The sequence below is a fragment of the Triticum dicoccoides genome, chromosome 2B (genome assembly GCF_002162155.2).
Source record: "Triticum dicoccoides isolate Atlit2015 ecotype Zavitan chromosome 2B, WEW_v2.0, whole genome shotgun sequence".
Lineage (NCBI taxonomy): Eukaryota > Viridiplantae > Streptophyta > Magnoliopsida > Poales > Poaceae > Triticum > Triticum dicoccoides.
This window is the reverse complement of record NC_041383.1, coordinates 771124428-771145753: the sequence shown is the minus strand read 5'-3', so window position 1 is coordinate 771145753 and position 21326 is coordinate 771124428. Positions and strand designations below refer to the sequence as shown.

The window sequence follows — 21326 nt, the reverse complement described above, 5'->3', positions numbered from 1 at the left end:
GATCCTTTCACAGGGTGATGTGGTTGTTCGCTGGACGCGCCACAGGTTCTTTCTGCGACTGGGCCGCTACTGGTCCGCACCGGTACAGGCAGTCCGGTCCCGGATGAACCGATCGCCGTGGTCGTCTTCCTCTTGGGAGCCATGGCGACGAAGAGCTGTGCTACCAGCTGCTAAACCAGATTCTCACTACTGCGCCCCCTACCTGGCGCGCCAAAGATGTCGGTGGGGAACGACACCTATGGGATCACAAGAATCCCTACTATGGTTGCGGGGCGTTGGGTCGTGAGGAGAGCGGGATCAGCAGTCAGTACGAGCACGCGACTGATACTTGCTTGATATGTATTGTGATTGTTAAACTTGTGCAAAAACTCCACTTCAACTTAAAGAATTTAAAAATTGCAACTTTTCTTGCTTAGTGTCTAATCACCCCCCCCCTCTAGACACCTCTTCTCGATCCTTTCAATTGGTATCAGAGCATTTGTCTCCTTTTCTTTGGTTTAAACACCATTGGAAGAAGATGGATGAGTCTACTTTGGGAAGTCTTAGACATAGAGTGCCTATACTTAATGGAGAGTACTTTTATGAGTGGAAAAATGAGATGCTTGTGATTTTCAATGAATATCATTTGAACAAGTACATTGCTAGCCCTTGTGCACCTCATATTGATCCAATGCATCCTACTCTTGATGAGTCAATTGAGATGATTCGCAATCTTAGAACTATTGATCTTATCACTATAGGTTTGCCTAGAAACTTGATAGGTTGCTTGCCTACTCTTAAGTGTGCCTACACCATATGGAAATTTGTTGAGGAACGATTTCCAAATTATTCCTTTAAAAATCTAGATGAAATTCTCCATAAGTCTATTGCCTTGAGTAAGATGAATTCAAATGATCCTGAGTTTGGTGATTGTCTATTTGAGCTTACAAATCTTATGCGTGCCAAAGGAGATGTTGGAATCATCAGCGATATTATTTCCGAAGCTACTAGAATTCATAGAGAAGATCATTATCAAACTCACTCTAATGAATCATCCTCTCTAGGAATTGATCCATCACATGACGATGTTGAACATGGATACTATGACGAGGATGATGATAGTGACTTTGATCTTGATGATGCAATGAGACACTTTGGTCTTATGGCAAATCTTCGGGGATATATGGCAGGAGGAAAGGAATGGGTTCTTGACAGTGGATGTACCAATCACATGACCGGAGATAAAGACATGTTTCGTGAGCTTGCTGAAAATGACGGACCTCGAAAGTATGTCACTTTCGGTGACAACTCAAAGGGTGTGGTTGGCCTCGATAAGGTGGCCATCTCACATGATAGCTCCATACAAAATGTCATGCTCATTGAATCTCTTGGATACAATTTACTTTCAATATCTACACTTGCTGATTTTGGTATCAATGTCCTATTTACTGAAGTAGATTGCCAAGTGTTTCGTAGAGACAATCATAAAATGGTCTTTACCGGCATTCGTAGAGGTGATCTTTACATTGTTGATTTCACTAAAAAGGCTCAACCTAGAACTTGCTTTATTGCTAAATCCTCTAACGGTTGGTTATGGCATAGACGATTAGGTCATGTGGGCATGCAAAACCTTGACAAGCTTATTAAAAGAAATCATATACTTGGCGTTAACAATGTCATATTTGATAAGGATAGACTTTGCAGCGCTTGTCAAGCTGGTAAACAAGTTGGAGGAAGACATCCCGTGAAGAACATCATGACCACAGGGAGGCCACTCGAGCTACTTCACATGGATCTCTTTGGTCCCAACGCCTACAAAAGTCTCGGTGGAAATTCTTTTGGTCTAGTTATAGTTGATGATTTTTCAAGATTTACGTGGGTATTCTTTCTCGATGATAAATTTCAGGTCCAAAAGATCTTCAAAAACTTCGCTGGGAAGGCCCAAAATCAATTTGAAGTGAAGATCAAGAAGGTTCGCAGCGGCAACGGAACGGAGTTCAAGAACGCAAATGTGGACACCTTTCTTGACGAAGAAGGGATTTCACATGAGTTCTCGGCTATGTACACACCTCAACAAAATGGAGTTGTTGAAAGGGAAGAACCGGACGCTCATCAAAATGGCGAGAACGATGCTTGATGAGTACAAGATGCCGAAGCACTTTTGGGCGGAAGCGGTTGAGACAGCTTGTCACGCAACAAATCGCTTGTACCTTCGCAAGCTACTCGGCAAGACGGCATACGAGCTCCTCAGCGGTAACAAACCCCAAGTTGGATACTTTCGAGTATTCGGCTCAAAGTGCTACATTCTTGATAAGCATCGTCATTCTAAATTTGCTCCTAAGTCTCATGAAGGTTTCCTACTTGGTTATGGCTCAAACTCTCACACTTACCGTGTCTACAATAATTTCACCCGAAAGGTTGAAGATATGGTAGATGTGAAGTTTGATGAATCTAACGGATCGCAAGTAGAGCAATTGTCAATTGATGTAGGAGACAAAGACCCTTCGGAAGCAATCCAAGACTTGTCTATTGGCAAGATTCGTCCAACGGAGGTGAAGGAGAGTACCTCGTCCATCCAAGTGGAAGCTTCTACCTCACGGCAAGGTGAACCAAGAATTGATACGGAAGCATCCACAAGTGGGACACACCAAGATGAAGGAAACGAGGAAGTACACCAAGATGAACATTAACAACCTCCTTCTCCACCACGACAAGAGAACGACAACGTCAACAATGAAGAAGGCCAAGAAGAAGAACAAGATGAAGAAGATGTTCCACCTAGATCCAAGCAAAAGCTTTCACGAGTTCGAGCAAGAGTTGCTAAAGACCATCCCGTCGAGCAAATCTACAATGATATCCAAACCGGGAGAATCACTCGCTCTAAACTCGTTTAGCTAAGTTTTGTGAACACTATTCATTTATCTCTAGCATTGAACCTATGAAGGTTGAGGAAGCATTGGAAGATCCGAATTGGATAAACGCCGTGCATGAAGAGATACACAACTTTGAGAGAAATCAAGTTTGGACATTGGTTGAGAAGCCCGACAACAACCACAACATCATCGGTACCAAATGGGTGTTTTGCAACAAGCAAGATGAAGATGGACAAGTAGTTCGCAACAAAGCATGTCTCGTCGCCCAAGGCTACACACAAGTCAAAGGTATGGACTATGGTGAGACATATGCCCCTGTTGCTAGACTTGAGTCCATTCGCATCTTACTTGCCTATGCTAATCACCATGATATCACCTTGTACCAAATGGACATTAAAAGTGCTTTTCTAAATGGTGAAATAGAGGAGGAAGTTTATGTTAAGCAACCTCCCGGCTTTATCAATCCTAAGAAACCTAATCATGTTTACAAACTTCACAAAGCTCTTTATGGTCTTAAACAAGCTCCTAGAGCTTGGTATAAATGCTTGACCAAGTTCCTCATTGAAAAAGGCTTTGAAATTGGAAAATTTGATTCTACTCTTTTTACTAAAAGGGTTAACGTAGAACTATTTGTGTGCCAAATCTATGTTGATGATATTATATTTGGTTCGACTAACCCTCACTTTAGTGAAAAGTTTAGAAAGCTAATGTCGGAGAAGTTTGAGATGTCTATGATGAGTGAACTCAAGTTCTTTCTCGGTTTGCAAATCAAGCAAACTAAGGAAGGTACATTTGTCTCTCAAACAAAGTACACCAAGGACTTATTCAAGAAGTTCAATATGCAATAATGCAAAGGTATGACTACACCCATGCCTACTAGTGGACATCTTGATTTGACCAAAGATGGTGAACCGGTTGATCAAAAGGTTTACCGCTCCATGATTGGTTCATTGTTATATCTATGTGCTTCACGTCCCGATATTATGTTGAGTGTGTGCATGTGTGGACGATATCAAGCCGCTCCTAAAGAATGTCATCTTAAGGCCGTGAAAAGGATAGTGAGATAATTAATCCATACACCAAACTTTGGCATTTGGTATCCAAAGAGTGCCTCCTTTAATCTTGTTGGCTACTCCGACTCGGACTATGCCGGTGACAAGGTTGATAGAAAGTCCACTTCAGGTACTTGTCAATTTCTTGGTAGATCTCTTGTATCTTGGTCTTCCAAGAAACAAAACTCGGTATCCTTATCCATCACCGAAGCGGAATACATTGCCGCTGGTTCATGTTGTGCTCAATTACTTTGGATGACCCAAACTCTTAAAGATTATGGGATATATGTGAAACATGTTCCATTGCTTTGTGACAATGAAAGCGCTATCAAAATTGCTCACAATCCCGTGCAACATTCTCGAACTAAGCATATTTAAGTTCGTCATCATTTCATTCGTGATCATGTTGCCAAAGGGGACATTAATCTTCAGCATGTTCGCACCGAAAAGCAATTAGCTGATATATTCACTAAACCACTTGATGAGAAAGTGTTTTGCAGGTTAAGAGGTGAATTGAACATCATTGATGCTTCAAACTTGGAGTATGAACTCCATTTGATACATGCAAGACATGAGCCTATGACTAATCCTTGATATCTCTCTTATGATAATAATCTTATGTCTTGGAAATATTTGCACCTTGCATGTTATCTAACCCGTGTAGGTACTTGGATGAATCTAAATCTATGAGATTAAGACCCACTCACATCTTGAGCGATCTCTACATCACCAAGTCTCTACACAATGGTGGTTCAAGACAAGGAAGCACGAAACCATTCAAACATATCCTTTGACAAATTCTATGTTGAGTTTCATGATTGTCATTTTGGATACACAAGTGCTCTTCCTTGCAAAACTAACCCATGTAGGTATACGAACTCAAATTCCAAAGTGGTGCTCCCAACTCTTGATGAGCTACATCAATCTTGAGCAACCCATATAAGTTCAACTACATGATCACGATCAACACCACCACCCAAGGTATGTTATTCCATCTTAGAGAAGCTTTACTCCAAGTCATGAGTCAAAGCAATTCGATAAGATGTGAATACATCAAAATGCTTAAACGAATAATGGTAACCCCATTTTGAGCTTGAGTATGACCTATGATCAAGTGATCTTACTTAACTCCTAAGTCAATATACTCTAAAATAGGTGACTTTGTCGTCGACCAATTCTAGATGAAGTTCTCTCATGTTTCTTTTCTGTGCTCTTGCATTTGTCTCATGCATATTTGTTTCCCCTTTCAAAAAAACTTCATCTAGATTTTTTTTTCTTTTATTTTCTGTTCTGCATTCCCTGCATCCAATTCCTTGCAAATCTTTGTGAGATCTTCCTTGTCTAGAGAGCTGAGTTGACACATGTTTTCTCTGTGATGAACTCGGTCACACCGGTCTGCTGTTTTCGGTCTAACCAAATCCTTTCGGTGCAACCGAAGCATAAAACTCGGAGTCACCGATTTCATAGCAGGAAAGACATTTTGCCACTTGTTCTTGCATTACTTTTGAACCTGCTCCACTCAATGAATCTTGTCCTCTACCAGCATCACATTCAACTTGCTGCTTTGTTCTGTGACTCAAGGACCAAACCCATTCGTGACAAAAATCCAGAAGAACCCTTCTTGGAAATTGATGTCAAAGGGGGGGAGAGAGAGAGATCACATCAAAGCTTAATCATATCTATAGGGTAGAGAATACTCAAGGGGAGAGAGAGTAATCATCAAGGACCCCAGATGATTGGTGTTCAAGAGGAGAGAAGTCACATGTCTTCAAGAGGGGAAAGACATGTTCATATTTAGTTGTTTGCCTTAGCTCTGTTTCTTTTCGTATGCAAGATCTAAGGGAAGGAAATCATTGAATTCATTGCACATCTTTACCTTTGGGGACATGTCTATGTTCAATGTGGTACTTTGTACTTACTCTACATGTCATCCCAGTCTTGGTTCTCTTGTGGTTTCTTTTGTTTGCTTTGGCTAGTAGGTGTATCTGTGTTATCTAGCCTTGTTTACGTAGTTCATCTCATCCTAAGCCAACCCAAGACCACAAGGTAAGTATATGCATCATAGTCACATTTATGAGGATTTCTTGCTGATGTACATACTGTTTGCAAGAAGGACTCATGAGCATGAAGGTACATTTCCTATATTCACATCTTTTGCTCTGATGCATATAGCCAAGATACATGTAACACATTGCCTACTCTGTCTTGGTTATGCATTCACTTGCTCCTATATTCCATATTCACATGATTGCATACATGTAAGGGGAGCCTATGCATGTTACATGTCTTTCCAAAGCTTTACTTGTTACTCTCTATATCTTTATCTAAAGCTTTGATGTATGTTTTCATCAATTACCAAAAAGGGGGAGACTGAAAGCACAAGTGCTCCCTGGGTGATTTTGGTAATTTATGTCAACATATCTCTTGTTGGACTAACACTTTTACCTAGTATGTTTCAGATAAGTTCAACAATGGAGTGGCATCTACTAGAGGATGTGGAACCCCTTCGAGATGCTAAGGACAAAGGATTGGCTCAAGCTCCAAGCACAAGACTCTACTCTATTTTAGTGATCCAAGATCACATTGAGTCTATAGGAAAAGCCAATACTATCAAGAGGGGATGAGGTGTTGCTTAATGGCTTGCTTGCTCAAAGTGCTTAGTGATATGCTCCAAAGCCCTCAACTACTTTCTCACATCCACATATGACCTAAACCAAAAGTCCAACTCGGCCCCACCGATTCTTTCTATCCACCACCACCGAGTTCAGATGTCACAGCCACTTCCACAAACCCTAGGCAAATCGGTCTCACCGATAGGGATCTCGGTCTCACCGAGATGGGATTGTAATCTCTCTGTATGTATCTATTACCAAAATCGGTCTCACCGAGTTTGTGTAATTGGTCCTACCGAGATTACAATGCAAACTCTTTGTTCCTCTTCGTAACATTTTGGTCCAATCGAGATGAGCGAATCGGTCCTACCGAGTTTTCCTGACCAACTCTCTGGTTAGCTTATTACCAAAATCGGTCTCACGGAGTTTGTGTAATCGGTCTCACTGAGATTACGTTATGCCCTAACCCTAACCATATCGGTCCTACCGAGTTGCATGTCGGTCCCACCGAAAATCCTAACGGTCACATTATTTGCTAAATCGGTCCGGCCGAGTTTGACGATTCGGTCCCACCGAGATTGGCAAGTTGTGTGTAACGGTTAGATTTTGTGTGGAGGCTATATATACCCCTCCACCCACTCTTCACTCGTGGAGAGAGCCATCAGAACGTGCCTACACTTCCAACATACATTTTCTGATAGAGAACCACCTACACTTGTGTTGAGGTCAAGATATTCCATTCCTACCATATGAATCTTGATCTATAGCCTTCCACAAGTTTCTTTCCACTCGAATCTTCTTTCAACCAAATCCAAATCCTGTGAGAGAGAGTTGAGTGTTGGGGAGACTATCATTTGAAGCACAAGAGCAAGGAGTTCATCATCAACACACCATTTGTTACTTCTTGGAGAGTGGTGTCTCCTAGATTGGCTAGGTGTCACTTGGGAGCCTCTGACAAGATTGTGGAGTTGAACCAAGGAGTTTGTAAGGGCAAGGAGATCGCCTACTTCGTGAAGATCTACCCTAGTGAGGCAAGTCCTTCGTGGGCGATGGCCATGGTGGGCTAGACAAGGTTGCTTCTTCGTGGACCTTTCGTGGGTGGAGCCCTCCGTGGACTCACGCAGCCATTACCCTCCGTGGGTTGAAGTCTCCATCAACGTGGATGTACGATAGCACCACCTACCGGAACCACGGCTCAAAAATCTCCATGTCTCCAAATTGCGTTTGCACACTCCAATCCCATCCCTTTACATTCTTTCAAGTTGCATGCTTTACTTTCCGCTGCTCATATACTCTTTGCATACTTACTTGATATGTATTGTGATTGTTAAACTTGTGCCAAAACTCCACTTCAACTTAAAGAATTTAAAAACTGCCACTTTTCTTGCTTAGTGTCTAATCACCCCCCCCCCCTCTAGACACCTATTCTCGATCCTTTCACAGGGTGATGTGGTTGTTCGCGGGACGCGCCATGGGTTCTTTCCGCGACTGGCCTGCTACTGGTCTGCATCGGTACAGGCAGTCTGGTCCCGGATGAAATGATCGTCATGGTTGTCTTCCTCTTGGGAGCCATGGCGACGAAGAGCTGTGCTACCAGCTGGTAAACCAGATTCTCACTACTGCGCCCCCTACCTGGCGCACCAAAGATGTCGGTGGGGAACGACACCTATGGATCACAAGAATCCCTACTACGGTTGCGGGGCGCTGGGTCGTGAGGAGAGCGGGATCAGCAGTCAGTACGAGCACGCGGGTCATTTACCCAGGTTCGGACCGCAAGGATGCGTAATACCCTAGTCCTGCTTTGATGTGTGTATTTGTGTTCTTGGAGTTCTTGAGCTAGTTACAATGAGCTTAACTTGTCCTAGGGTCCGAATGCTTCTCATGGATGCTTTGGGCCTCCTTCTATATGCAAGGGGATCGCCACAGTGGCACACAGGAGGTGGCATCGGGGTACTGTGGTTAAGCTTATCGCTAGCTATTTCGGGACAAGACGCATTTAATGCGCCTTTGACGTGTCCCCTTCACTTTACCGCCGCTTCGCCCTGCCTTGACACGCGCCTGGGCCAGCGAGGCAGTCAGCGCCATGTAGGCTGGCAGGCTACTGAGGTGGCGCGGTGGTAGGGCCTTCATGAATATTTGCATGCCAGCACGTAGGCATGTGCTGAGTTGGCCGAGAAGCCTCATGCCGACACGCAGGCGCCTGCCCAGCTGGTGGGCTGGCAGCTGCACGGGAGTGGTGGTAGAAGCTTGGCGGGTGCGGGCCTGGCTGTGGCCTCGCGGACGTCCTCGGCAAGGGCCTTGTCGGGGCCCCGGCAAGGGCCTTGCCATGGCGTTGCGGTCGTCCCCGGCAAGGATCCTGCTGGGGGTCTTGTGGGTTTCCTCGGCAAGGATCTCGCCGAGGTTCGTCGTCTTCTAATCCTCTTCTGATTTCGAGTGTTTCTTGTCTTCACAAAGATCTACATGCCATCATGGAGGCGCCTCCCGAGCCCAGGTCCCAACGTGGTCGGCGGTGTTGGAAAAACTGGGGCTCAAGGGTGGCGTGCCCCGCTGGCGTCGGGTAAGCTGCCCCGGCAAGGTCCTTGCCGGGGCCGCGGGGGTCGCCCCGGCAAGGGTCTTGCCGGGTGAATTCACCTCACCCTCTTGCTTTTTGCGTCTCCGTCTTGGCGTTGCTTTGGTCATCTTGCGGCTTGATTCTCTATCTTTGCCCTGCTTGAGTGTGGCCGCATGTGCGGCTCTGACTGCCCGTGCACAAGTAAGGGGTACAAAGGAGCGCCCCCACTTTTGTACACCGACAACCTGGCACTTAGATTTGGCATTGGAAGATTTGCACATCTTGTTGAACTATGTATGACTGAAATCTGATCATCTTTATTGCTGAAATCCGATCATCTTTGTTGCTAAAATGTGGTATCATGCTGCCGAGATACACTCTATATAGCTGTTGAACCATCTACTATAGTTTTTTTGTTGAAATTTGCTCAAGTTATGCTAAAATGTGCTTGTTTTGTTGCTAAAATGTTATTCTTTGTCGCCACTATGTTTGTTTAAATATTATGATTTTCTCGTGGGTTCCCCGTGGATTCCTCAAAACCCGATGGGTTTAGGGGACTGGCGGAAAACTAGCCCCGCGCACGGTGATGGGGACGGGGACGGGTTTACGATTTTCTCGTGGGGATGGGTTTGGGAAGGCAGATGGGTTTCGTCCTCGTTGCCATCTTGAGCCACACACACTCTCAACAACGGCAGGCCAAAACATGTCAACAAACGGTGACCCACTTCAACAAACTAGTCAGCCTCCCACCACTGTCAAGGAGCATACACGAGACGCCCCTGCAATGCTCAAGATGCAAGCCCTCTCACAGGACTCTGCGCCAAATGCGACGTTCGACATGCCGACGACCAATGTTGAGAGCAACCACGCCGCCCCACGCGACTTGAGGTCAACACAACTGATGTTACTGAACACTCGAGGCTACTACCCCGACTTTGATCCACTCCGTCACATCCTGCGCGGTCCACCAACACCGTCTTCCAAGGCCACCACCCCGACATGCCGCCCTCGAGCTGTAACGCCACACGACCTAACCACCCTAGTCCAATCCGCTCAGGGCAACTACCCGCAGACCATGACCACCAAATCTGGAGCCATCGTCTGACATAAAGCTAGACCGGTGTGTAGACCAAGCCGAAAAACCTGCCACCCAAGTGACAAAGGTTGCCACCCAAACGAAGGTTGAGCCTTAGGGCATCTCCAGCCGTTCGGCCCCCCAGGAGGCATTTTTTTCGCCTCTTGGGGGGCTGCCGGCGACAACTTTGGCGTGGGGGCGAGAATTTTTCCACTCGTTCCGCCCCTAGGAGGTGAGAAGCGGGGGCCGACGAGGGAGGAGAAGGACTGGCGTGCACCTCCCCTGCCTGGCTGCCGCGCGCTCCCCGCCCTGGCCGCCGCGCGCGCCCCTGGCCTGGTGTTGCTGTCCACGCGCGCCCCTGCCTCGCTCCTGCCCATGCGGCTCGAGGCCCAGCTCCTCCTCCACCGGGGGAGGATCCACCACGTTGCCGTGCGCGGGCGCGGAGCACGGGTACAGGCGGGCGCGGCGAGCATGGCGTGGGCGCGTACGGCATGTGGCGGCTGGACGACGACGGCTTCGAGGCGAGCGGGGACTGTCCCCCGCGGCGCGAGGAGGAGGCGGGCGGCGGGGACGGGGGCGCCTTGATGAGCGGACGGGGCCGGACTCGGCGCCTCTGTTGGAGCCGGACAGGGCGATGGTGAGGTACAGCGCCGGCGCGCGCACCACGGTGTCCCGTGAGCTCTCGGACGAGGGAGACGTGGCGTCCTCCCCGCGAGCTCCGTCGCGCGCCCCGTCCTTCCTCCTCCGCCATGGCCGTCGGGGGCACGAAGACGTCGACGCCACCCTCCTCCTCGTCCGGCTCTTCCTCGTCGGCGGGTGCTTCTTGGGCGGGGGCAGGAACTCCCGTGGCCGCGTGCGCCCATGGCCGCCCCGGCCTTGCCTGCTCCGTCCTTGCCTGCTCCGGCCACGGCCCTGCCTCGCCAGCTCCGACCAGCGCCTGCCCCGGCCAGCGCCCGCCCCGGCCGCGCACGGCGAGCTCCTGCCTCGCCCGCCCGTAGTACATGGAGAGTAGAACCGGGGAGAGAGGGAGTGTGGGCGTGGAGAGGAGAGAGGGAGTGTGCTGCACGTGGGTGGGCCTGGAGAAGAGAAAGGGGGAGAGAGAGGCTGGCAAGTGGGGTAGCGCCTGCAAAAAGCTAATGCCGGCGTCCCCAGCTGCCCCCCGGCGGGCTGGGTGCGGGGTGAGCGTGCCGGTGCTAACTTTTGCTAAATCCGGCGCAAAACGACGTCTTGGGGCCCTGACTGGGGCGTTTTTTACTCGCCGGCGTCCAAAAAAGCGCCTGGGGGGGCTTCTTGGGGGCCTTAGTGGAGATGCCCTTAGCCCCGCCTCTTTAGTTGTCTCCGCACATCAACCTCCTAGGGCGACTGCCCTAGCATCCACCAAACCCAACAAAGGAGAAACCACGCGCAACAAGCAAACTAGCTTTCTCAAGCACCGCCCCTAGGGGGAAACGACAAAGAAACCATCCAAAGTTTTTTTTTTAAACGGAGCAGAGTTTTGGTTTTCAGTTCAAAGCTTAAAGTTTGGCCAGTACTACGCGCCGGCGGACCGGCCAGGGGTTCGGCCGGTCAAGTCCGAACCGTCAGATGCAAATGCTGCTGGCCATCAGATTAGCCTTATCCCTTCGCCAAAAGTCAACTCTCTCCTTCCCCACGAGCGCACTCCTCGCCAGAAGTAAAAAGGGGAACGACCCGCAGCGGCTAGCCTACACGCGCTACCAACTGCACATCTCCCGGGCATGGCCGCAGTACCTCTTCGCCGCGCATCTCCCAGTCATGGCCGCCTCACCCCTTCGCCCCGCAACTCCCGGCCATGGCCGCCTCACCCCTTCACCGCGCATCTCAAGGCATGGCCACGGCACCCCTTCGCCGTCGTGGCAGCTTCTTTCACCGGGGTGTTGCAACTTGCAGCATTCAGGTGCATCGTCCCGTCGTCCTCGCCATTGAAGCTCCCTGCACGGGTGTACGCTAAGCGCTCCGTCGTTCCCTATCGTAGCAAATCAGCTCAATGGTGGTAGCTTTTTGTTTGCCGATTGCAGCAAATCAGCTCAACCTCCGTGGTCTCCATGGTCACCATGGTCACCGTCGAATAAAAGAAAAAGCTAGTTCCAGCAAATTTGTACACCGGTTCCAGCAAAACTCTTAGATAGTTGTAGCAAAACAAAAGGCATCGCCACCGTCAAACAACGCCGCCGTGCATGGATGTAGCAAAAAAAGTCGCCGGTGGTAGCAAAAATAGGATGTGGTTGTAGCAAAGTGTCGCTGGTTGAGTAGGACGAACTCCAATAATAGCATTTTTTGGTGCTGGTTCCAGCAAACCTCCTAGCCGGTTCCAGCAAAAACAGGTTGCGGTTGCAGCACCCCCGGTCCACCAGTCGAAAATGCCGCCATGACCCGACACTTCGCCGCGGTCACCGGTTCCAGCAAAAATCGGGTGTGGTTGTAGCTCCGGGTCTAGCCGGTCGCAGCACTTGACCGCAGGGGAGGAAACGAGGACATGGACGAAAGTACGCCACGGTGCCTTCCTCGTCGTCATTCATGGTCTCCGCCATGAGTGCGCTAGCAACACGCGCGGGGATCAGCAGAGAGGGCGGAGGGGGAGAAGCGGAATAGCCGCGGGCACGCTGGGGAGCAGCGAGGATCAGCAAAGAGGGGGCAGGGGAAGAAGCGGAATAGCCGTGGGCGCGCTGGAGAGCAGAGATGCGGGAGGTGGAAGAAATAGGGGAGAGGCAGCGTAGATGGGCCCCCGCATCCTACGTGTAGCAGGTTGCTTCGTTGGGAGCGTGGCGCGTGGACGCGACCGGCCGATGCTTCGGCCGGTGCGCCGGGCCTAAACGTTTACCTTAAAGTTTTTGGAAAATAGAGCTGCCGTTTTCATTAGTTTGGTCCCTCACGACTCGAGCTAGTTTAGGACTCAATTGTAAAAAGTAGTTGAGTCGCAGGAGCAAAAATGACCCATTTGAAATGGATGATATGAGTTTGTCGAATATTCGACAATCAACGATGGTGAGAGGCATTGTGGTATCCCCAACCCACCAGGGTCAGGGCGCCTAAGGTGACTTGTAAATCTCAAGATGGCTAAAAAAGATTAAAGAATACGTTTGACAAAATGACTTTTATAAAAAAAAAGACAAGCAACGCTCAGAACTCACCTGCTTTCAACTTTAAACGATTTCGAACCCAACGAAGATGGAAGGCGAGCATTTTCTGACCGCCCAACGAGACATCGATGCCACCAAACGACCCAGCATGTAACTTTTGAGTGTTATCCCTCTTATCACAGGCACTAAAAGGGCAGAGAGCACCATATGCTTCATGTTCACAGGCAAGGGCACAATGCATAATATGAACTTAACCTTATCATACTGATCCCGTTCAACATGAAATCAAATCTTGCCAAAAAGACATCCCCAAACAAATTTTATTGAGTGCTCCTCTGCAAGTCTAACCGTCCACATTTCAGCCACGATTTGCCCACAAAATTTCAGGCAACAATTGGGAGGTAGTTAAAATATGTGCATGTCATTAAGTCTCACAAGAAGTACAAGGATTCTGGCCGAAGGTGTGCGATCTGACCAGGCAAGCCTACAAAAACAGATGTAATCACAGTACAATGTTCTCTCTGTATCAATGGTACAGCAGGGGCTACAATCAAGATCCAAGAGGAGAGCACCATATGATTCATATTATCCAGGATGTTCAGCAGCTCCTTGTTTTTGAAATGGCTTTCTGCAATCAGGAAAAACAAAATACTTTGAGAAATCACATCTAAGCAAAGCTGGTACTACATGATTGGCGTCTACAATTTCAGAAAAAAGAGATGAAACACTTAATTAGGCAACCAAAAATACAAGCTCCAGTAAATGTTTTTTTTTGTTTTACAATGCCTCAGGCTTGTCGATTGTTGTCATTGTCTCGAGAGGTTCTCCCTGAAACAGGGGCTCAAGCATCCATTTTGCAGACAGAAACATCATTGGCAAAACCAAGTAATTCAGATACAAGTTCCATCGAATAGAACATTCAAAATAGGGAGGAAAATCAATTAAAAAGAACCATCAGCGGCAAATGTTTTGACCTCAATGTAATTCAGTCGGCATCATGGTAGGACCGCCCATAGGCAACCCTCGTCATCTGGTTCTCTACATTATTCCTCCAATCCAGTTAACAGCAAGGCTTTTATTTTCAAAACTACAGTATTCTCACAAATGCAAAAGCTGGAAACAGTTTCTCAAAACAAATAAACAAATCAGAAAATCGAAGTCCTGAGATGGCTCAGAAGTAAAATGGGTTGTAAGTTTATTTATCAGCACAAAGAGACAAATCTCTTCAGAGTGGTGCATGACTTTTCTCATCATAGCCATTATCATCACTGGAAAACCAAGGGGAAAATCCATTCAAGATTGGGGGGATTGGAAAGAACCATCAGCGGCAAATGTATTGACCTCAATGTAAATTCAGTCCGCATCATGGTAGGATCACTCATAGGCAACCCTCATCATCTGGTTCTGTTATTATATCCCTCCAATCCAGTTATTACCTTAAAATAATTGGTTTCTTAAAAACCAATAGGACATATGTCTAACCAGATCAGAAAATACAAAACCATGAGGCGGCTCAGATATAAAATGGGTTGTAAGTTTGTTTATCAGCACAAGGAGATAAATCTCTTCAGAGTGGTGCATGACTTTTCTCATCATAGCCTTGGATTCTACAAAGCACCTATTTCGCAAACATAAATATCAACAGAACACAAAATAATTCATAAGAAATGCAACAAGGTTCACAAAAGAAGTTACCAAGAACTGCACTGGCATTCAAAATGTGCAGAATTGTAAAGAAGAACCATCAGCGGCAAATGTATTTGACCTCAATGAAATTTCAGTCCGCATCATGGTAGGATTGCACTTGGGCAACCCTCATCATCTGGTTCTGTACATTATTTCCCCAAACTGGTAACTACCATCTATGACATGAAAAGCAAATAAAGAAGACATACAAAAGTAGGTACCAAGAGGTGGCTCAGATGTAAAATGGGTTGTAAGTTTGTTTATCAGCACAAAGAGATGAATCTCTTCAGAGTGGTGCATGACTTTTCTCATCATAGCCTTTTGCTTCAGCAGGAAGCACAACGTCATGGAATACCTCAAATTTATCAATTGATGACATGATACTAGGAAGCACAAAATGGAACACCTCAGATTTGTCATTTGATGTCATTTTACATCTGCTTTCTCAAGAGGTTCTCCTGAAACAGGGGCTTGAGTCCACAGGGCATCCATTTTGCAGACAGAATCATCATAGGAAAACCACAAATAATTTATACATATCATGCAACAAAAAAAGGACAGACCCAGTGCATAGAAGCTCCCACACAAGGTGGGGTCTGGGGAGGGATTATAGGAACCTAGTCTTACCCCTGCAAAGTGCAATGCAGAGAGGCTGGTTCGAACCCAGGACCTCTTGGCACAAGTGGGGAGGACTTCACCACTGCGCCAGGCCTGCCCCTCACATATCATGCAACAAACGAGCTAAATAAAAGTCAATACTCAATTCAATCTACTAGCACAGTATTATACTATTGTCTCAGATTTGTCAATTGATGTCACATTATATCTGCTTCATCAAGAGGTTCTCCCTGAAACAGGGGCTTGAATCCACAGAGCATCCATTTTGCAGACAGAATCATCATTGGCAAAACTTAAGCAAATGATGGGTAAGGTATCAGGCAACAGAGATAGTTGCAAAATCAGATGTAAACACCTCAATACATTCTAACTACTAAAATAACCAGGCAATAAGCAGAACAATGCTACAAGATGTCTCAGATTTGTCAATTGATGTCATATTATATCTGCTTCATCAAGAGGTTCTCCCTGAAACAGGGGCTTGAATCCACAGAGCATCCATTTTGCAGACAGAATCATCATTGGCAAAACTTTAGCAAATGCTGATTAAGGTGAAGACAACAAAGATAGTTGCAAAATCAGAAGTCACAACTCAGTACATTTAACAACTAAAATAACAAGGCAATAAGCAGAACAATGCTACAATATGTCTCAGATTTGTCAATTGATGCCATATTATATCTGCTTCATCAAGAGGTTCTCCCTGAAACAGGGGCTTGAATCCACAGAGCATACATTTTGCAGACATAATCATCATTGACAAAACTTAGATTAGCATGCAGCAAGCAACAAATTCAGGTCTCAATTTAGATTTTCATAACCACTATAATCACAAGCAATGTAAAGAGAAGTGTTTTAATCAAACAGTTGTAGCGAGAGATTTTGGAAGCATAACCATAAAGAGTGACCTCCCACGTTAAACTCACCAGGAATCACTATGTGCCACTATGACTGGGCAACTTTGAGAAAGAACAATCTCAAGATGCCAAAGGTGAGAGAGGCACCGGAGCACGGTAAGCATAAGGTCAGAACTGATGAATGCCCATCAAACCACATGAGATCAAAAAAGTATTGTTGTTATGATAACAGGAGATGTGGCGAGAGATTTTGGAAGCATGGCAACAAACTGCTAGCTCCCACGTTAAACCGGCCAGTGATCACTATGCGCCACCATGACTGGGCAACTTTGAGAAAGGTCAATCTCAAGAAGCCAAAGGTGAGAGAGGCGCCGCACACACAAGTTCCAACAGCAAGATTTGGCTATGATGTTCATCGCACAGCAGTATTCAATTCAGTAGGAAAGCAAACTTGACACAGACATCAACTTAATTTTCCTAGCAAAATCCAAGATCCAACAGCAAGATTTGAATAATCGAGACTAAATAACAGGGTTACAACAAGCATCAATTTAATTTTCTGGAGCTAATTCTGCAAAAATTAACAGATCGAGATGAGGCAGCAGCTTACCATCTAATGAGTCGGCCTACTTCTCCGGCGAAGCGGAAGCTGGGGACAAGCCGGCCGCCGCGGCAGCAGGAGCGTCGTGGGAGCAGCAGCCGCCGCCGGCGTGGTGGTGGTGGTGGTGCTTCTTGGGCACGGGCTGGCGCAGCATCTTGCGCATGTCGTAGGCGTCCTCGCCGTCGGCGTAGTACTTGGCCTCGATGTCGTGGATCTGGTAGCCGAGGGTGGAGGTGTAGAGGTTGAAGGCGGCGCGGTTGGAGCGGCGGACGTGGAGCGAGACGTACTCGGCGCCGAAGACCTGGTCCATGGCGGCCTGGGCCGCCGACATGAGCTTGGTGGCAAGGCCGAGCTTGCGGTGGGAGCGGAGCACGGCGAGCGAGGTGATGTGGCCGTGGCAGGGCTCCGAGGGGTCCTCCTCCATCTTGGCCAGCACGTAGCCGACGATGCGGCCGCCGTAGTCCTCGGCGACGAACAGCAGCTGCGGCCACGACAGCATGTGGTAGAAGTAGTACTTCATCTGGTAGTTCTCCGGCAGGCACATCAGGTTGCACGCCTGCATCGCCAGCAGGTCGTCGATCGTCGCCTGCCGGATGCACACCATCTTCGCCGCCGCCGGAGAACGAGATCTATCTACTGTAATCTAGGGTTTGGTGGTGGTGGGGAGCCTTCGCCGGCGGGATGGGATGAGGTGATGGGGATAGGATCGGCGGCGGCGGGTATTAATAGAGGTGAGGTGAGGTGGGGAAAGGATGAGAGACCTTGACCTAACCGGCTAACCCTAGAGGAAAAGGGCCGAAATAGGCCCATGGGCCACGGCAGGTTAGCCCAAGACAGAACCATATAACAAAAAAGTCCAAACTCTTGAAAAAAAACTAAATAAATAGCCTAAAAAAGTGTGAGTTGGCAAAATTTGTATTAACAAGCGAAAGATTTTAAGAACTCTTCAAGATTGACTAGTGGTGGTGAAGGTATAATCTATGACTATGCAAAATGCTACTCCCTTGGTTAAATAATATGTAATATTTGGTATTATATATGTACATACCTCGTTATATAAACTTGATCAAATGATGTGGAGTTGAGTCTAAAAACAGTCTATTCACGTTGTATGTTGAAATGGAGGGATCTTTCAAGGACCTAGCACACACACCATCGCCCATATGGTTTTTGTTTTTGAGCATTTTTAGTTAACTTGTATATTCGATTATTCACCTAATATTTCTTCAAGTGAATACAAGATAGATGAAACACAATATAGATGTAGTGATTCTCCTAATGTATGATAGTATTCTCCAAAAATGAAGACACATGCAACAATTGCTGCTTTTAAAGGATCTTTGAAGTAGTTCCGTACAAATTACAAGTTCATCGGCACATGTATAACATGGGCATAATTAGTTTTTCCAAAAGTACAGAAGCTCGTTTGGACATATTTTGCGTAACACAGCTCTGAACTAATTGACTAGTACAAAGCTTATGACGCCCCATCCTCGCGAGGAAGGGGTTGGCAATCTCATCGGTCCCATCAGTTGGTGACACCAGCATGACAGTGGTGCCTCTACATTTTGATTCATCATGTTGGTTGGCAGAGTTCGGAAGTTGAATTTCATTTTTGGCATTTGTTCACTGTTGAATTGTGGTTCACTTTGCTTTGTTGCATTGTTTGAATTGTTGAAATGGTGATGAATTTGTGTTATATGATCAATGGTCACGGGTTTGAAGGTTTTGAAATGAGGAGTGTAGTTGTCTCACGGGACTCTTGAGGGGCCGTCTGACGCTGTCCGGGGTCGCGTTCGGGTGCCTCCGCAAACGTTTACGGAGAGCGGATTCGCCAAGTCTAGATGCTCTAACTATGCAAAATGTTACTATTTTTATTCCACAATGTAGTGCTTAAGGATCTTTTTAGAAATCAAACTTTGTAAAAGTTTAACCAAATTTATTGAGAAAACTATATGTTTTTTAAATAATTATGTAAATATAATATGACAATATGTCTCATTACACATCCAATAATATGTATTTGGTTTTTGATATTGCAAATGAAGATAATCTTTTAAATGACCAAGTTTTCAAAGTTCAACTTAATTTCAAAATCACATTCCAGGGACAAAAGGTGACATAGTACATGCATGTCCTATATCTTTTCACCGTTTCAACCAAATTTCCTTTTTCAATTGACACTTAAGATCGAATTCTCAGGACATCGTTGCCTGACATGCCTATGCCTGGCTGACACTAAAGCTAGATTGAGGATGAACAGTTTATTGAACTTGGTTGAACTCGTTAAGCAACAAAAGACGCCCACGAAACAGAGTGCTATTTTCCTTGACTAGCAAGTGGACAGGCTGAGATGGCATAGCTGATGTGTCATGCTAGGTATATTTTATTAGCCTTTTCTTTCTCTCTCTCTCTCTCTCTCTCTCAAGGGATTGAAGACTTTCCTCTATACCGACAACAATAGAGATGCTGGTAGAAAAGAAGGAAGCATTCCGCTCCTCACAGGAATAGCTAAGATCTCCCTCGCGTCTTCTGCACAGAACAGCTCCCTGACCAGCTCATTGTCCCAAGATTCAGTTACGGGGTCCATTAGGTCAAAAACCTTATCTATCAGGATGCTACCTCGGCAAGCGCGAGGTCTGCGGGTGTCACCTCGTGGGATCCAAGGGTCTGTCCAAATACTCACCTTTTCTCCAGAACCAATCCTCTAGACAACTCCTTCTTTTAGCAACTCTATACCTTTAAGAATACTTCACCACGTGCCGGGTGGTAGGTGCGACATATGCCAATGGATGACTTATCTGTGTGGGAGCCAGTAAGACATCGCCGGTGCCTGGAAACGGGATGAGGCGAAGACATGCACGCCGGCGGATCTTACCTAGGTTGGGGGCTCTCCATGGAGATAATACCCCTACTCCTGCTCTGCGGGGTCTCCGCATGATCACTAGATCAACAAGAAGCTACAAGAGGCTCCTTGAGATGTTCGGTGGAAGGAGGAAGAAGGGCAAGGCTAGCTCTCTCCTCTCCCTATAGTGGTGTCTAAAACTCTAAGATCAACCCTTTGCATGGGTGTCCCGGGGGGTTTATATAGGCCTACCCCCAGGGGTACAATGGTAATTCAGCTGGGCGTGGGCCCTAGCCGTTGGTGTCTATGACCACCGGCTGCTGGGGGCCGCCGACTGGTGGGTCCCGCCGGCTGCTGGCTCATTGGTCGACAGCCGGCCCTACCGCTTGGGGGTCTTGTCGGGGGCTGGTTACTGTTGCCTCGCCTCTGATGACGAGGGTTTTGTCGAGGTAAGCATGGCTTGTTGGAAATATGCCCTAGAGGCAATAATAAAAGGATTATCATTATATTTCCTTGTTCATGATAATTGTCTTTATTCATGCTATAATTGTATTATCCGGAAATCGTAATACACGTGTGAATATATAGACCATAATATGTCCCTAGTAAGCCTCTAGTTGACTAGCTCGTTGATCAACAGATAGTCATGGTTTCCTGACTATGGACATTGGATGTCGTTGATAACGGGATCACATCATTAGGAGAATGATGTGATGGACAAGACCCAATCCTAAGCATAGCACAAGATCGTGTAGTTCGTTTTGCTAGAGCTTTCCCAATGTCAAGTATCTTTTCCTTAGACCATGAGATCGTGTAACTCCCGGATACCGTAGGAGTACTTTGGGTGTACCAAACGTCACAACATAACTGGGTGACTATAAAAGTGCACTACAGGTATCTCCGAAAGTGTCTGTTGGGTTGACACGGATCGAGACTGGGATTTGTCACTCCGTATGACGGAGAGGTATCTCTGGGCCCACTCGGTAATGCATCATCATAATGAGCTCAAAGTGACCAAGTGTTTGGTCACGGGATCATGCATTATGGTACGAGTAACGTGACTTGCCGGTAACGAGACTGAACGAGGTATTGGGATACCGAGGATCGAGTCTCGCGCAAGTAACGTATCGTTTGATAGAGGGAATTGTATACGGGGTTGATTGAATCCTCGACATCGTGGTTCATCCGATGAAATCATCGAGGAGCATGTGGGAGCCAACATGGGTATCCAGATCCCGCTGTTGGTTATTGACCGGAGAGCCGTCTCGGTCATGTCTGCATGTCTCCCGAACCCATAGGGTCTACACACTTAAGGTTCGGTGACGCTAGGGTTATTAGGAAGACTTGTATGTGATTACCGAATGTTGTTCGGAGTCTCGGATGAGATCCCGGACGTCACGAGGAGTTCCGGAATGGTCCGGAGGTGAAGATTTATATATGGGAAGTTGTCATACGGTCACCGGAAGGTTTCGGGGGCAT

The 21326-nt window shown here is 46.9% G+C and overlaps 1 protein-coding gene and 3 non-coding genes across 4 annotated transcripts; all 4 read right to left on the bottom strand.

Annotated features, from left to right (window-relative positions):
• Positions 1–13532: 13532 nt before the first annotated feature.
• LOC119366183 (N-terminal acetyltransferase A complex catalytic subunit NAA10-like) lies at positions 13533–17711 on the bottom strand. Its single transcript, XM_037631878.1, has 2 exons — positions 17012–17711; positions 13533–13868 (listed from the first exon to the last, which is right to left on the bottom strand). Exon 1 carries the CDS (start codon positions 17604–17606, stop codon positions 17028–17030), a length of 579 nt encoding a protein of 192 aa, XP_037487775.1. The 5' UTR covers positions 17607–17711; the 3' UTR covers positions 13533–13868; positions 17012–17027.
• Positions 14408–14499, bottom strand: LOC119266262. The gene has a single exon (XR_005131974.1). It is a non-coding gene; the product is annotated as a small nucleolar RNA Z221/R21b (small nucleolar RNA).
• On the bottom strand, positions 14750–14841 carry LOC119266264. The gene has a single exon (XR_005131976.1). It is a non-coding gene; the product is annotated as a small nucleolar RNA Z221/R21b (small nucleolar RNA).
• Positions 15155–15246, bottom strand: LOC119266263. Its single transcript, XR_005131975.1, has one exon. It is a non-coding gene; the product is annotated as a small nucleolar RNA Z221/R21b (small nucleolar RNA).
• Positions 17712–21326: the final 3615 nt, after the last annotated feature.

Bases quoted from the DNA above. Each gene is read 5' to 3' on its own strand.
- LOC119366183 (XM_037631878.1), bottom strand. From the start codon at position 17,606: ATGGTGTGCATCCGGCAGGCGACGATCGACGACCTGCTGGCGATGCAG.